The 15,594-nt window shown below is 41.9% G+C and overlaps 1 protein-coding gene across 1 annotated transcript in view; it reads right to left on the bottom strand.

Annotated features, from left to right (window-relative positions):
- The window catches only part of SVEP1 (sushi, von Willebrand factor type A, EGF and pentraxin domain containing 1), a gene marked incomplete at its 5' end in the record, with an annotated part of 121,224 nt that overhangs the window by 12,814 nt on the left and 92,816 nt on the right, over positions 1-15,594 (bottom strand). The window contains 9 exons of the mRNA XM_083883392.1: positions 2,098-2,268; positions 3,614-3,790; positions 5,103-5,276; positions 5,696-5,869; positions 6,841-7,014; positions 7,691-7,754; positions 9,646-9,801; positions 10,911-11,136; positions 11,820-14,599. Coding sequence (XP_083739518.1) covers positions 2,098-2,268; positions 3,614-3,790; positions 5,103-5,276; positions 5,696-5,869; positions 6,841-7,014; positions 7,691-7,754; positions 9,646-9,801; positions 10,911-11,136; positions 11,820-14,599 — 4,096 coding nt within the window. The remainder of the gene's footprint in view (positions 1-2,097; positions 2,269-3,613; positions 3,791-5,102; positions 5,277-5,695; positions 5,870-6,840; positions 7,015-7,690; positions 7,755-9,645; positions 9,802-10,910; positions 11,137-11,819; positions 14,600-15,594) is intronic.

Below are 15,594 nucleotides of genomic sequence, written 5' to 3'. Positions count from 1 at the left end.
CCCACTCTTAGAAAAGAGGAGGGAAATTGTTATTCCCTTCCCTTAATACACAGGTTATCCTGCTTTGTTTTCCATTCTCATCATCTGTCCACCTCTTTACTGCATTTTTTGGAACTAATTTTCCCTAATACTTATTCCTCTGAACAGTTTCAATAGACACGGCAGTGTGGCAAACAGAATGCTTGACAGTGCTTTGCAGATCAGGCCTTCTTGGTTGCTAGAGATCAATGACATGAACCTTTCCTGGCAGACAATTACATCCCTTGGCATAAAGTAGAGGGTTTCTTTGTAACTAATAAATATTAAATAAGAATAAAAAGTAAAGCTGGTGATATTAAAGGGACAGTTGAACAATCAAAAGTGTTACAATCAGAACAGATAATATCCAAATAATTTTGCCAATGTATTCTAAGGTAAAGTAGCTATTATGTAGAGATCCCTTGAATTCTGTAGCCATCACAGTTTAGAAACACAAACTCTTCAGAAACAGCCTGGTGCTTTGGGAGCGTAAATTTCTAACAGGACTTTCAGATACATCATGACAACTGAAGTAACTCAGATGCCTTTCCTTCAAATCTTTTCTACTTGGCTGCTTGATGGGTAATTCTTCATGCCAGTGACTAGCCACGGTCACAAACCCAAGACAAACCTGTTTCTCAGGAGAAGCTACTCTGTTCCTGAAATATTCAGGAGCTGCAAGTGCTCTTGTTTGGTTCTGGCTCTCCTCACAATACTCTACTGATCCATGACTTTTAGGCAAGACATTATAACTATCAGATACAGGCATTCAGGTGAGTGCCTGCTTTTGTAGAGTAGGGCAACTCAACTTGTTTAAGTGCCAGCATTCATAATATTTCGCTGTCAGAATTCATATAAAAAAATTGAAGAGGGGTCCATGATTGGCAGGCTTAGCACAGATAGAATCCTCTATCTCCAAATGGCTTCTGACCTAAACAGAAAGTCTCTGAAGAAGGAAGAACTGTTGCTTGTGTTTTGATGTGGGGAGCTGAGACTTGTAGGAGGAGAGGCTGACCTAACAATTCTGATAATGGCTCCACTGTTCCCAGGTGAGCGTTCTTGAACTTTGCTTCTTCTGTGTGAAGAGGAATGGGGCTGCTTGTGACTGGCCACTGCTGTGTTGTAAGTTTTTTTGCTTTCTAAACAGAATACCTAAAGCTCAATTTGTCATGGTGACTGTTTCACAATGTGAAATAAGACTTCGAGGTACAGCTAACTCACTGCTCCACAGCTATCCAGCAGCAGAGGGCAAGCCAAGCTTCTGATATGGAAATGGCAGATGGCAAGATTGCTTTCACCAAAGCCCTATGACCCTGAACTCTTTTGCTGTGCCCCATCCATGGCTTTAAGTTAGTTTTTGAATATGCTTACATATGTTTTTTACTGTTGAGTTTATCGTCTCTTCATTTTTTTGTTTGTTTCCCCCATTTTCTGTTCAAAACTTTTTATTTACTTGAATCTTCCAAATGGAAAAGTTAACATTTTGCTTTTAAAAAAGTGGATGTTTTAGGTCAACAGACCAAGAAATTGCAAATACTTGCCAAGCGTAGAAAGCTTGGACTTTGTATATCACTAAATATATGAATGTTCTAGAGTGCTCAGTGTGTATTATTTAGAGATACATCGAGCTACATCTTCTTGCAAATTGATTTTAAGGAGCTGCAACACTTAAAACATAGTGAGGGACTAAGCACCCATTTATTCTATTTTGGTTTCTGCAGTGTTCAGTTTTTGACTGTGAAAAACTGACTGGCAATGCTTATCTGAAACAGCTCAGCTTGTCAGGAAGATGACTCGTTCTGTCACTTTGGCACAAGAGATTAGCAGAAAAGATCCTAGGTGTGGGATACAACACTGTAGCAAAAGAAACTGTAAGACTAGCAAGGACTAAAGAGAAAAACTATGGAAGCCTTCCTTTAACTTGGAAATAAAGCAATAACCTGAAATTAAATGGTCTGAGTAAAATCATGATTACACTAAAACTAGCAAAAATTTCACTTTCATTTTTATTGCACCTAGGATGACACCTCTGTGTTTATGGCAAGTTAAGCTACCATTCTGCTAATAAAAAAGACTTACCTTTGCAGGTAGGTGGTGTTGTCCATGTTCCATTTTCCAAGCAAATGCTCCTCAGGGGCCCCTCCAGCATGTACCCACTGTAGCAGGAATAGGTGATCATGTCTCCATACTGATAGAAGCTACCACGAATCAGAGCATTCTCCACATGAGCTGGGGGACCGCAAGAGATTTCTAAACAAAAGAAAACATCCAGATGTTGGTGAGCTGCACAGCCTACATGATACAGGTTTTAGCCTTGGGCACAGTGCTGTCCAGGGGAGGTACCACAGACATACCTCTGGTGGTAAATCAGCAATGGAGTTCAAGGATCTGGACAAACTCAAGAAGTGAGCTCATGAGAACCCCATGATGTTCAACAAGTCCAAGTGCAAAGTGCTCAGGTCAGAGCAATCCCAAACATGAATACAGAGTGGGAGAACCCTGAGAAGGGCTTGGGGATTCTTTTTAGCAAGAGGCTGGACATGAGCCCACAACTGCATTTTCAGAGGCAGTCCCAAAAGCCAACTGTATCCTGGGCTGCATCAAAAGAAGTGTGACCAGCAGGGTGAGAGAACAGACCACCTTACTCTATTCTGCCTTTGTGAGACCCCATCTGGAGTGCTGTATCCATATCTGGGATCCTCAGTACAAGAAAGATATTGATCTTTTACAGTGGGTCCAGAGAAGGGCCACAAAGATGATCAGAGGGATGGAGCATCTCACCTACCAAGACAGGCCAAGAGAGCTAGGATTATTCAGCACAGATCCAGGAAAAGGCTTCAGGGAGACCTCATTGCAGCTTTCCAGTTTCTTAAGAGGTCTTATTAAGAGAAGGTAATATTTATATGGGAAGATAGAACAAGAAGCGATGGTTTTAAACTGAAAAAAGGCAGGTTTAGTTTAGATATTAGAAAGAAATTCTTGACCCAGACAGTGATGAGGTGCTGGAACAGATTGCCCAAGGAAGCTGTGGATGCCCCATACCTGTAAGTGTTCAAGGCCAAGTTGGATGGGACCCTGAGCAACCTGATTTAGTGAATGGCATCCCTGTCCATGGCAGAGGGGTTGGAACTAGATGATCTGTAAGGTCCTTTCCAATCCAAGCCATTCTGTGTACCTGTGAATCTAACAATACTGTTTGCAAGAAGTCAAAAGGCTTTCTAACATGCTTGCAAAAGGACACTGCCTTCTGTCTGTATCAATAAATACAAAATAAATACAAAAAAAGGCACCATATCTTCCTGCAACTCTTGTCTCATCACCCATAATCTCATGGGAATCACTCCTAGGGTATTTAGGGTATCCAACAACCAATCCCAGTTCCAGGGCTTGCAAAAGGTAAATTAAGAATACATTTACAAAAGGGCCTAGTAAACAGTAGGATGAATACTGTTGAAGTACCAAGCCATACAGATGTATTCTGAACCCTTTTAAAGGAACAACTCTGTTAGAAAGACAGAAGACACAGCTCTTCTCTAGAGATTCTTAGAGTCCTCTGGAAAGTACCAATCCCTGCAAAACTGTGTCTTGTACTTACTTTCACACTTAGCTGTGGCTGGAGTCCAGGTCTCATCAACATTACAGGTGATCACAGACTGCCCTTTCAGCTGGTAGCCTTCCCTGCACCTGATGGATACATTCTGGCCAACATGAAAATCCACCTCCGACAGAAGGGCATTCTCTGGGATTACGAAAGGCACAGGACAAGGGTTTGCTGTTCAAAGAAAGGGTGTGAAGGAAAAAAATAAGGGAAGAAAAAGAGGAAGAGAGAAAAGGAGACCACTTTAGAATAGTTTCTGCAAATTTCAAACCCAAAACATATGAAAAGCAATAGAAATGGATGCTGCAGATGAGTCCAATTTGTAATTTGATTTGAAATTATGAGATTTGGGTCATAAAATAATAATAAAAAATGTCTAATGCACTGCTATCACATAGCTTGCTACCACGTTTGGGTGATGCCAGGAGAGGACATACTAAGGATTTAAGGGAGAAATATCCTACTTGTTACTGTGAAATCATTCTCTCTTGTCCTTCCTGTTTACCATAACCTTTCTATACAAGAGAACCAGACCTATCCTACTTCATGTTTGAAGGGGCTGGGCCAATAAAGAGCAGTAAAAATTCAGATGTTTGATTAGAGACTTACTGTGACATTCATTAGAATTTAGAACCTCTTTAATTTTATTTATTGCTGGCTGTAAGCTTGCTGGGCTATTTTTGCATGGTCTATTGATCTCATCACCAATGGGGAAAATATTGGCTCTATAAACAGCAGAAATTTAGGTCAGTTTCTTAATACTAAAATGAATAAATACTTTGTGATACAAAAATTAAATGTCTCAATTAAACATCCTAAGACCACACTAGGTCTTAAAATTAGTTACAGACACATACAACAATAAGAAAGGCCATTGTGAGTGTGTGGGCAGTGCACATGCACATAACATGCTATTTCACAGAATAGCAGAAGAATTTTTACAGCCATTGAGTCCAACCTGGTTCTCCAAGCAGGGCCAACTAGGTCAGAAGTTGCTCTGGAACCCGACCAGAAATCTGAGTTAAATTTGAGTAACTCTATGGATGGACATCTCATGTTACCTCTGGGTCTCTGTTCCTCTGTTTGACTCTGCTAACGGTAAAAAGTTTCCTCAAAAACTTCACTGATCTTCCTTTATTGCAACTAGTGTCCATTGCCTTTCAGCCTACCACTCTGCAACTCTGAGAAGAGTCTGGCACTTTTTCCTTTATATCCTGTCAATATGTCACTTGTAGACAACAATAAAGTCTCCCTTTTGCCTTCTCCTCCAAATGATTCTCTCACCTGCTTCTACTGTATGTTAAGTGGTTGACTATAATAACTCCATTTTATGTCATCTTTCCAACTAGAGGGAGCTATGCAGAAGACAGCTTGTTCTTTTACTGTCACAAAAGTACACTCAGAGAAATTAATGTTTTAAATCGTATCAGTAAGCGCTCCTGTTGTTTCTCTGCATAAACTTTTCCATTACAAAGCAAACACACACGTTTACAGAGAGGCAAGGGATTACTCCATCTTCCATCTCTTGTGCACTCTGCTGCTGGTTCTCCTTCCAAGCTGTATCCCCTCTCACAGAGATATGTTACTGTACTGCCAACTGCATTGTTTTCATAAATTGCTTTCCCATTCAGCAAGGAAACTGGAATTTTGCATCTGGTCTCTGCAAAGGAAGGGGTCTTATTAATTCAGCTTGATATTAGTCTTGGACTTCAAACATTTCCTGAATTAATAACACAATACATTTAAAGTCACCACAGACTTATGAATCATGAAGATCATTGATTCACTAGCCCTAGGAAGGAAATGTAGCTGACCTAGAAAAGAAGCTCCTCCTGGTGACAGAGAAAAGCCCCAGCAAAATGGGGAAGTGAGGACACATTTATGACTTCATACTGGGACCAGCAGGGCAGAAAGATGGAAATCATTATTTCTTGCCACTGATAGATTCTCCAGAAACCTCATGTTACAGAGTCATTTCTTAAAAGCAACTCATTTGGATTATATGACATGCATGCATAAGGGAGGAGCTATTGCTTATCCTAGATCAGAATGTTCCAGGACATGAAACCAAACAGATACCTTCACAAAATGGCAGGGGTTTACTCCAGCTCCCATTGGCAAGACATGTGATATTCTGGGGCCCAACAAGATGGTAGCCAGAGCTGCATATAAAGGTTACATTACTTCTGTATGTGCTTCCAGTAGAAATGGCCTCTGCTTTTTCAACGGAGGGATGCAGCCCACAAGTAATTTCTAGGAGAGAAGAAAAACTTTTGGGTTTTACATACAATGAAGACTATTCTTTCTATGAGTTACATACTATCTGATAGGTCTGTTCTCACCCTGAATTAACGGAAAGACAGCAAGAAATAAGCTGTGAACTGTTACATGGAGAAAGTCATATAATTGCTTTCCTGCCCTTTCTCCTGGGGTTCACACTGCAGACACCAGAAAATGTGTCCAAATGTATTTAGTGGTGTTATAAGATATGAGGTATGTTCAAACCAACAGAGGATCCAGAATAGTTCTCTTGTGCAGGCCTGAGGCTGCATTTTTGGCCTCCTTTGTGCCCCTATAGTGGAAAATTATCTCAATATGTGCTCAAGAACAATGGTAGTAGTTAAGAAGAATCTTGACCTCTGTCCCACACTGTGGAGATCAAGTAAATTCATCAAAGTGAGAAAGAAGAATGCAAGGCATAGGATTATGACATCAGCAAGAAAAGATGGAAAATGATTCATTGGTAAACACTGTAAATATTGGCATTTTATTTATACACTATATGAAATAAGTAATAAATCCTTCTTTCTAAGCTGCCTCAGTAATTTTCTTGTTCGAGAGCCAAGATTTGATCCTAGGGAGCAAGCTGTGGTATCCAGACATACTGAGTGGCGAGGATATATCTGCTTTGGCATGGCAGGGATGAACATGATGTCCAAGACTCTGCACACCACAATTCAAGGCAAGCCAGATAGAGCAGGCCACATTCCTACTCTAATGACCTCAGCACGACTCTCTCTATGTTTATGCAATTTCAGTGTGCCAAAAGGAGATTGCTTCAGATCAGAGAGGTACTGCCAATGAGAACTTCTCTTCTGGTTTCTCCTCTGGCTCCTCTTTTTACAGTCCCTCTGCTGGAGGGAAAGACAGGGAGGAAGCCAGACAAAATACTCTCCTCCTGCCCTAGCTTTCCTGGACACCACGTTGCTCTGCTTGCTACTTACGCATGCACGTAGGGGCAGAAGGGCTCCACTTTTTGTCAACGTGGCAAATCCTTCTGCTTGGCCCCTGTAGCTCAAAGCCAGGGTCACAGCTGTAAAAAACTTCACTGCCAAACAGGAACTCGTCTCCCTGAACAGATCCATTTTCTATCATGTCTGGGGGTCCACATGATATTCCTGTAATGTAAGCAATACTTTCCAATCAAACAAAATGTGTATGCATGGATTGTCCTGTTCATAGCTTCTCATAGGTTTTTACTCTGAGAAACAGGAAAGAACAAAGCAGTTGTCTGGTCATTGCCAGGAATTTGCCCCCAAGTAGCAGAGCACAATCATACTTGGTATTTCCACTTCACGCTAAAAGTAAAACATCTCATGTGACTGTGCTGACAAGAAGCCTCAGGAAACTGTTGCCCCTTTCAGTCAACAGGTGAAGTGCATGTAAGCTTTTATGTAGAAACTTTTATTTCAGCACTGCAATCAATGACATCTCAGGGAAGTGAAGTACTTTTGAGAATGATATCCACAGAGTTACATTTTAGGATGCTAAATACCTGTGACTTCTGGCAACTGTGTTCAAAGGTCCTCAGTAACCCCAGAACCCATGACCTCAGAACTATTTAAACCTGGAAGCTGCAGAGGAGCAAGGCAGAAACGTGTAGAGATTTCCTTCACACTAAATCCTGCACACACCAGCAATTCTGCCTCTCCAGGTTGTTACCAGTGGTACTTACCAAAAATGTTTAGGTAAATGCAGACAGTATGAATTATAAAGCAAAATGAGCATTAGTGATTTCTGTTGTGTGATATCACCCTTGACCAACATTAAGTGATAGACTCAGGTAGAACGTACTTCTGCACACTGGCACAGTGCCACTCCAAAGCTTGTCTTCTTGGCAAGTCCGTTCTGCATTACCCTGTGAAACAATAGAAAATACTCAAAGAACAATTTTACTTTAGTTAACTCTTTCCTCCCATCAACTTTATTATCCAACAAGGTGGGGAGGCTTTTTCTCATGTGCCGCCCATGTAAAGAGAAAATGAAGTGCTACAGCCCAAGACTAGGAGTAGAATTTATGGTAGAACTTTCTTCAAAATGATGGGTGCTCTTTATAAACCAAAAGTTTGTGGGGCCAGTTAGTTAGTTCTCTCATCCTTGTATCTCTGAAGTATCTTTTTTGTCAGTTTTATCATTCTTGTTCCTAGGAATGTGTTGTGATGAGAAATTTTCTCCTTTCAGGACTCACTTAAAGGGAACTCAACTCACTTATAGGGAATGCAACTAGCAATTTTTCAACAACAGTACAAGCTTGTGTTTGATAAACATGATGTGCTGATTTAAACACATCCCGAACACTCATTCTTTATATTTGCCTGTAAATTACATTATTTCTTTCTTACATACAAGTTTTATGGACAGCCTAATAGCTCAGGACTTAACTCTTATTTTATTCCGAGACATGGAGAACTATATTTAATTTTGTCCCTTGTTGTAATGCACTTTCATTACAAAGCAGACCCATCGATAAAGGGCAGCTGTTTGACACTTTGTTGTATGGCATCACACTTAAAGGACTTTGCCTCCCATAGGAAAAAAGCAGCATTTCTCTCCTGCGGTGGGGACACAGTTTGACACTAGGTGGCGAAACCGGATTATGAAGCTTGGAATAATTTACTACTGCATAACAACACTGGTTAATTACTTCCTAAAATTATTTGAAATGGCAACACTATCTTTTTTTATATGGTCTGAATACTAACACCTTCATCCCCAGTGATATTGCATATTTGACAACATAATGAAAATTAAAGTCATTGTTACCTAAGCATTCTCCAAACTCTTCTTACTTTTTACTTTTCTTCTTACTTTTATCTAGACTGAGTGAATTAACTTCTGACTGGGTGATTTTACATGCATGAAGTTCCTAATTAATTACTGGTGTTGCAACAGTACAAAGGAAGGGCAATCCTGCATTCTGCTTGGCACTTACAAAAGCAGCATTAGGAGCCAGCTCCTGTCCTGGAGACACCTCACCACTTCATGTCTCACTCTATCATCACCTGGGGACAGTGGAGATCATGCTGTGCCTCAGCAACCTACTGTCATTTCTGAACTCACTGCAGCTTTTGAAAGCACCCCTGAGGCAGCTCTGAACTTGTTAGCCTGAATCCTGATACTGAGAAAGCAATGCTGTTTCACAGCTCAGGTGGGGATAAAAGCTGTAATAAAAACAAGGGACAGGAAAGAACTTTGATTCCTCTTTCATCAGGGAATAAAGCTGCCATTGAACAAAATGGAATACGTTTGATATATCACTTTAATACCATCTAGCAATGTCATAGAACTGAGGGCAGCGAAGTTCATGGGAACTTTAAGTCTGGAAGGCACAGCTCTCGGCACAGAGACATAATGCTTGGGACACTACGAAATGGAAGAAAAGACCCACAATCTAACTCTGGCTCAAGAACCAGGTCAAGGGAGTGATACCTGAGAAATTAACTCTTCCACGACTTATGCTCTCAAGCAGGTGTAATGTTGTATTTGCAGAGGGTTTCAGTTAAGAAAAGTCAAATACTGCAAGACACCTGCTGGACATATACCTCTGACCAGGATTCTTAAATTTGCTTCAACCCTTAAGCCATTCAAAGGCTGCCCCAAACATACCATGAACTCTCTACAGACAATAACAAAACCAGCAGACCCCAATTTCCATGGCATCAATATGAATGAGACAGTCCACAGCAATTGCACAGGAACTGAAAATGAAAACTACAAGTTTAGAGTGTTGGAGATTTGAGCTTGCTTACTTGTATTTCATAGCCAGAGTCGCATTTATAAAGAGACACATCTTTGTAATTGTATTTAGTGCCAACCACAAATCCATGCTCTGGAGACTCTGGAGTTCCACAGGACACAGGACTGCAGATGTCATCAGAAAATGGTGGCACCCAAACACCATTTTCCTGAAAAATAAATGTAATTAGAAATGTAAAAGCACTGGTTTATATCTGCAATTCACATCTAATTGAAAAAGAAAAATCACAGTAGAAGCATCCAGTTGCTGAGGGTGCACAGATATAATATTATTTGTTCAATCCTTTATCAAACTTGGTAATTTAAGTAAAATTTTTAAGATGTTAACATAGACTGGAGTTTGTCTTTGGCAGAAACACTTAGCTTAAGACTTAAAAGACAGAAGGAACAAAAAGTAAAATGGGGAAAAGAGGCTTGGAAAAGCAAGTGCACTAGTGCAAGGTCACCTAATCACTCAGGGAACACATCAGAAGAATGAAAACTTCATCTGCCTGGTTTCATGTTTTGTATTTCTCTCCTGGTCGAATGTCTAGCACCATGACTAAGTGCTTCAGCAGCCTTCTCTGACTCACTAAGGGAAGCCTGATACCTGCAGAAACACTTGTCAAAGACAAGTTGTCAAAGACAACTACTGGTACTTCCACAGATATTTGAAACAGCAAAATAAGGGGAAAACATTTAATAAGAAAGATTTACTCTGCAAATGCACACATGCTCTTCTTCTCATAAGAGCATGCCTAGTGACTTTAAAAGTCTACTTACAAACTTAAGGTGAGGCTGTCCACAGCTAATGTGACAGGAGGTTATGAGTGGAATTGATGAAGATGTTTGTTCTTTAATGCTCAGAGGATTCAAGTTTCTACAAGTGTACAGTGGATTAAAATGTCTGCTGCCTGTTATTCTGGAGAAAAAGCTCTGCATGCAATCCTCAAAATACATTAGAAATCTCGGACACAACTTTTTTAAATCTCAGACATGATTTAATGCCTAGCATGTGATAAAATGAATGCTTTTCTAAAGGACAGCCTCAGCTTTTGATAGAAGAAGAAATAAAAAATTTCTAGTTCTGAAAGTCTATACATAGAAAACAAATAATTGTTCTTATTGGGAAACATTTTTTGCTGAAACATTATTTTGCAGAATATGCTTTGAATTTTTTTGTTGTAGTCAGTTAAGGGCCAAAAGGTAAGGAAGGTATGAGAAGGACTCCTGAAATTGAGAAGGTCAGCAGAATAAAACAGTGCTAATAAAATTATACCTTGCACGTAGATGTGCTTGCTCCCACCAGAGTGTAGCCTTCTACACACGACAAAGTGATGCTTGTGTTCACAGTGAAGTTGTTCCCAAGCACGATTACATTACTGATATTTCCTGGTAGGGGACACTTTCTGGGGCAACAGGAAATACTTTGAGGGGACCATTGTCCATCTTCTTGGCAAGTGCATACATCCACTTCTGTTGCCATTGTGTAGCCTTCCAGACATCTGCAACACAGCATGAAGACCTGACCACAGAGACACAGCTAGGAATGAGCCAACCCATAAATTAAAAAGTCAGGACAGTAATTTTTCAGCATTAGTTGTTAAAAAGTACATCTTGAAATTTCTCTATTATGTCAAGGTAAGCCTGTCTAAGAAATATAAAGTATGGACTGAATTCATTGTGTTGCAAGAGTGTCAGGCTTAATTTCCAGTTGTTTCATGCTGCTGCAGCATCACAATGGAAAATGGGTTGGTGGCTTTAGTACTCAGAGGGTACTGGAAGTTTTAGTGCAGTTCCTACACTGCCCACTCCCTGAAAGGAGGGCCTTTGGTGAAGTAAAGAGAGGGTGTGAGCACCAAGCAATTCTAAAGATGATCTCACTTTCAACCCAAGTCTTAGCCTGACCACAGACCATTTGCTTAGACACGTAAGGCTGGCTCAGTGGTGCTTTACCAAGAACAATTCAACTGGTTTGCACTAGTCAGTGGAGGTGTCAGCCTAACAGGCTGAAATGCCTTTCTGGAGTTTTCATGGGTGCTCCAAATAATACTTTATAAAGTGCATGGCAATATGGGCTTTGTCAATCTGAGTATGTAGATACTTGCACTAACTGTGGGTATGTAATCTTCTATCTTCACGCCTTCAGAGACTTTTTATGAAAACAGAATAGCAGCATCATCCTTACCTGTACTGGATCTTACTTCCATAGGTGTAAGTGTTCCCAAGAACCTCTGCATTTGGGATAGATGGTGGTGGGCCGCAGCTTAAGAGTTCACAGCTTGGGTAGGGCTTCTTCCACACACCAGTCTCCACACAAGTCAGTTCTGGACCCCCCTTCATGACAAAACCTGTCAAGCAGCTATAGATGATCGTGTTCTCATCTTTAGAGCTGCTCCCATTGATAAATGTGTTGGGAATGATGGGTGGAGCACCACAGGGAATCTGTCCGCAGTGAGGAAACCCAGAACTCCATTTGCCAGCTGCCTCACAGGTGACTTCAGAAGGCCCCAGCAGTTTAAAACCCTCCAGGCATTGAAACTGCACACTTATCCCGCAGCTGAAATCTGTACCCAGAATGACCCCATTTTGAATCTGTGGTGTAGGACATAGACAGGGTAGGCAAGATGGAAGGCTTCCACTCCAGGAGCCATTGGACAGGCATTGCCGTAAGGGATTGCCATGCAGCTGATAACCAGGAAAGCATATATAGTGGACAAATTCCCCATACGTAAAGGCTGAGCCATTCAGAAAGCCGTGGGAGATGTCTTCAGGGGGTCCACAAACAACTGGTTCACAGTGTGGAGCTTCTGGGTCCCAGGTACCATCACTCTGACAGGTGCGTGTAGATGCTCCTTGCAGGCTATAACCATCATTGCAGTGATAGTGCACTTCTTTAGTAAAGCTGAAATCTGAGCCAATAGTTCTCCCATTGGGAAGAGGCAGCGGCACAGGGCAGGTCACAGCTTTGCAAACTGGAGTGATTCCACTCCAGCTTCCATTTGCAAGACAGACTCTACTCCTGTCCCCATCTAACAGGAAACCTTTGTTGCAGCTGTACTCTGTATGCCTCTGGAATGTGTAGTCTTCTCCAGTTACCTGACCGTTCTCCAAAACTGGTGGTGGGCTGCAGGAAACAGGAATGCAGATTGGCTCACTGCCATCCCATTTCTGGCTCTCTTGACATCTCCTCTCTGCAGGGCCATTTAGCTGGTAACCAGGATCACACTCATAGTAGACAACACTCCCATGTGTATAGTTTTCCCCTCTTATCTTCCCATTCAAAAGCTGGGTGGGTGGATTGCACATTACTGGTTTGCAATAAGGAGCAGAGTGGCTCCACTGCCGACTTGGCAAACAGAGCCGTGTGTCAGAGCCAACCAGTGTGAACCCTGGCCTGCAGGTGTACCGCACTGCACTACCCAGCGTGTTCTCTGTGACGTGCAGAAATCCGTTCTCTGGAGGGCTTGGCAAGGTGCACTCTATCGAAACACAGGCAGGGGCAGTGCCATTCCAAGCCCCATCTTCTTGGCAAGCTAGGACAGGGTTTCCCAGCAGCTCGTAGCCAGAGTAACATCTGTACAAAATGACAGTTCCAAATAAGAAAGTGGTGAGCTGCATTGCACTGTCCTCCTTTAAGGAACTTTTGAAGTCTTTCATGTTGTCAGCCAGCAAGATATGCGAGAGGGAGGGATTCTCTGTGACACCCTCTTGGTCAGAACGTCTTTCCCCATGTCTCAACTGCACGTACTCTCCAAAGTCAATGTGGGGAGGCAGGCCACAGTCTGTTGGAAGGCAGGTTGGTGTAGAGCTGGACCACCCCAATTCTTCACAAGTCTGCATGGCAAGGCCAGACAGCTGGAAGCCTGGCACACAGCTGTAAATGACCATGGCCCCATAGCTGTAGTCCGCACCCTCCACAAAGCCATTCTCAATGGGTTGAGGGGGCTGGCAATTTATGGCCTTGCAAGAGGGAGCCTCTGTACTCCACTCTCCTGTTTCTAGGCATCTCAGTGTTTCCTCTCCTTGGAGCTGGAAACCTCTGTCACAGAAATACCTAACTGTCTGCCCATAATGGAAGTTTGTGAAAGAATATTTGCCATTGAGAATCTTCTTAGGCCTTAGGCATTGAATGGGTTTGCAAACTGGCCTTCCCCCAAGCCACTGTCCATCCTCTCCACAGAGGACAGTTGTGTTCCCTAGCAGTTCAAAACCTGGTTTACATGTGTAGAGGGCTGTGCTAAGGAAGGTGAGACCCTGGACATCAACTATGCCATTCTGAATTTCTTCTGGTTGAGGACACTCCACGGGAATACATTCTGGCAAAGGCAAGCTCCATGAGCCATCAACCTGGCATCTGATGGTGGACTCGCCCTTTAGCAGAAACCCATCCACGCAGATGTATTTCACAGTGCTGCCATAATGAAGGGATGAAGTCAAGGGGTCCCCAAAGGGGATATAGGGAGGTGCAGAACACTGTACTACCTTGCAAAAGGGAAAGGAATCATTCCACTGCTGGGAGGGCAAGCATTTCAATACAGAGGAGCCATGCAAAACATAACCCTCCTTGCAGGAGAACTGTACAACACCGACTTCAGAAGACACTTCTCTCAAGACCAGCTGATTTTCTGCCAGGGGTGGTTCTGGACATTTTGTTGGCACACATTTGGGACTTTGCTTTTTGCTCCATTTCCCAGACTTTTGACATGTCCACAAAACATCTCCAATCAGTTCATAGCCTTCATCACAGAAGAACTCAACTTTCGAGCCCATCTCAAAAGTTTCTCCCTTAGAGTAGCCATGCTGGATGGATGGTGGTTTTCCACAGCTGAGGGGAGCACAGTAAGGAGGTGATTCACTGGACCACTGCCGATTTGCTTGGCAGATAAACACTGGGCTCCCAACCATCTGGTAACCAGAGTCACACTGATAATTTGCCTGATTTTCAAAGAAGTGTCCAGTGGTGTCCTGGAAAACAGTTAAGACAGAGACATGTTTGAAATGAAGATGCATGATTTGCGCCATAGGAGACTGATTTAATTTTTTGTGTTCTCCTGGTCTAGCTTCTAGCTGAATCCTTGACAGTAGTAAAGGCTGTCGCAAAAGGAATAAAGGCAGGTAACCGGCACAAAATATCTTGCCTCAAATGATGCACTTTGTTTTCAGGAAATCTGAGACCACTTCCAAAAGAAAACAGAAAATTCAAGGCTTAAAAGGTAAAAGCTGGAAAAGAACACCTCTGCTTTCTCCCTTCCTGACCCATGAGACCAAAATAAGCATGGAAAGAAAGATGGAAAAGAAATGGATCAAGGGAAGCAGCCATCAAACGGCCTATTGTCACAATTCTTTAGCTTCTAGGTGTATCTAAGGTTGGAGCCCTCAAATCTACTGCTACTAGGAGACATTTATAAATGCCACATATGCAGGGCCTTGAGCAGGCAGCTGAGGAGCACCTCAAAGTTGCAGTCTGGGCTTTGACTGAAGTATTAAAAATTTTCTCCAACTGTAAGGAATATATGAAGGAGTGATCCTACCTAAGGAAGACAAAGAAGAGTAATATGCATTAATCAGAAGATGCATCTGTGCGGGAGTCTGAACAGAAATTGTTGCTATTACTGCTGGAAACTCATGTAGGAACTGGAATGTCAAAACTCTACCCTCCAAATTTAGCAAATGCAAATTCCCTGGTATCTGGTATCCTGGTATCTTAAATCCCTGGAATTAAGGAAGGAAGAGGAATGTTCGGAAGAAAAATCCTTCAAAAATTCAATGTTAAATCTTCATAATAGTGTTTTTTATCTTCCTTACCACAATATTATCCTTGTGCACCAAAGCAAAACACATTGTAATTTAATTTGATAAGAAAGGGAAATTCTGACTTCAGTAAAGAAATGTTTGCTTACATCAAAAGAAGAAAAATTATCCCTAGGTGATTTATCTATTGCATATCAGATTTTTTTTTT

The sequence above is a fragment of the Zosterops lateralis genome, assembly GCF_965231275.1.
Source record: "Zosterops lateralis genome assembly, chromosome: Z".
NCBI lineage: Eukaryota > Metazoa > Chordata > Aves > Passeriformes > Zosteropidae > Zosterops > Zosterops lateralis.
Note: the sequence above shows the minus strand (reverse complement) of the source record. Positions and strands in the feature narration are given on the sequence as shown.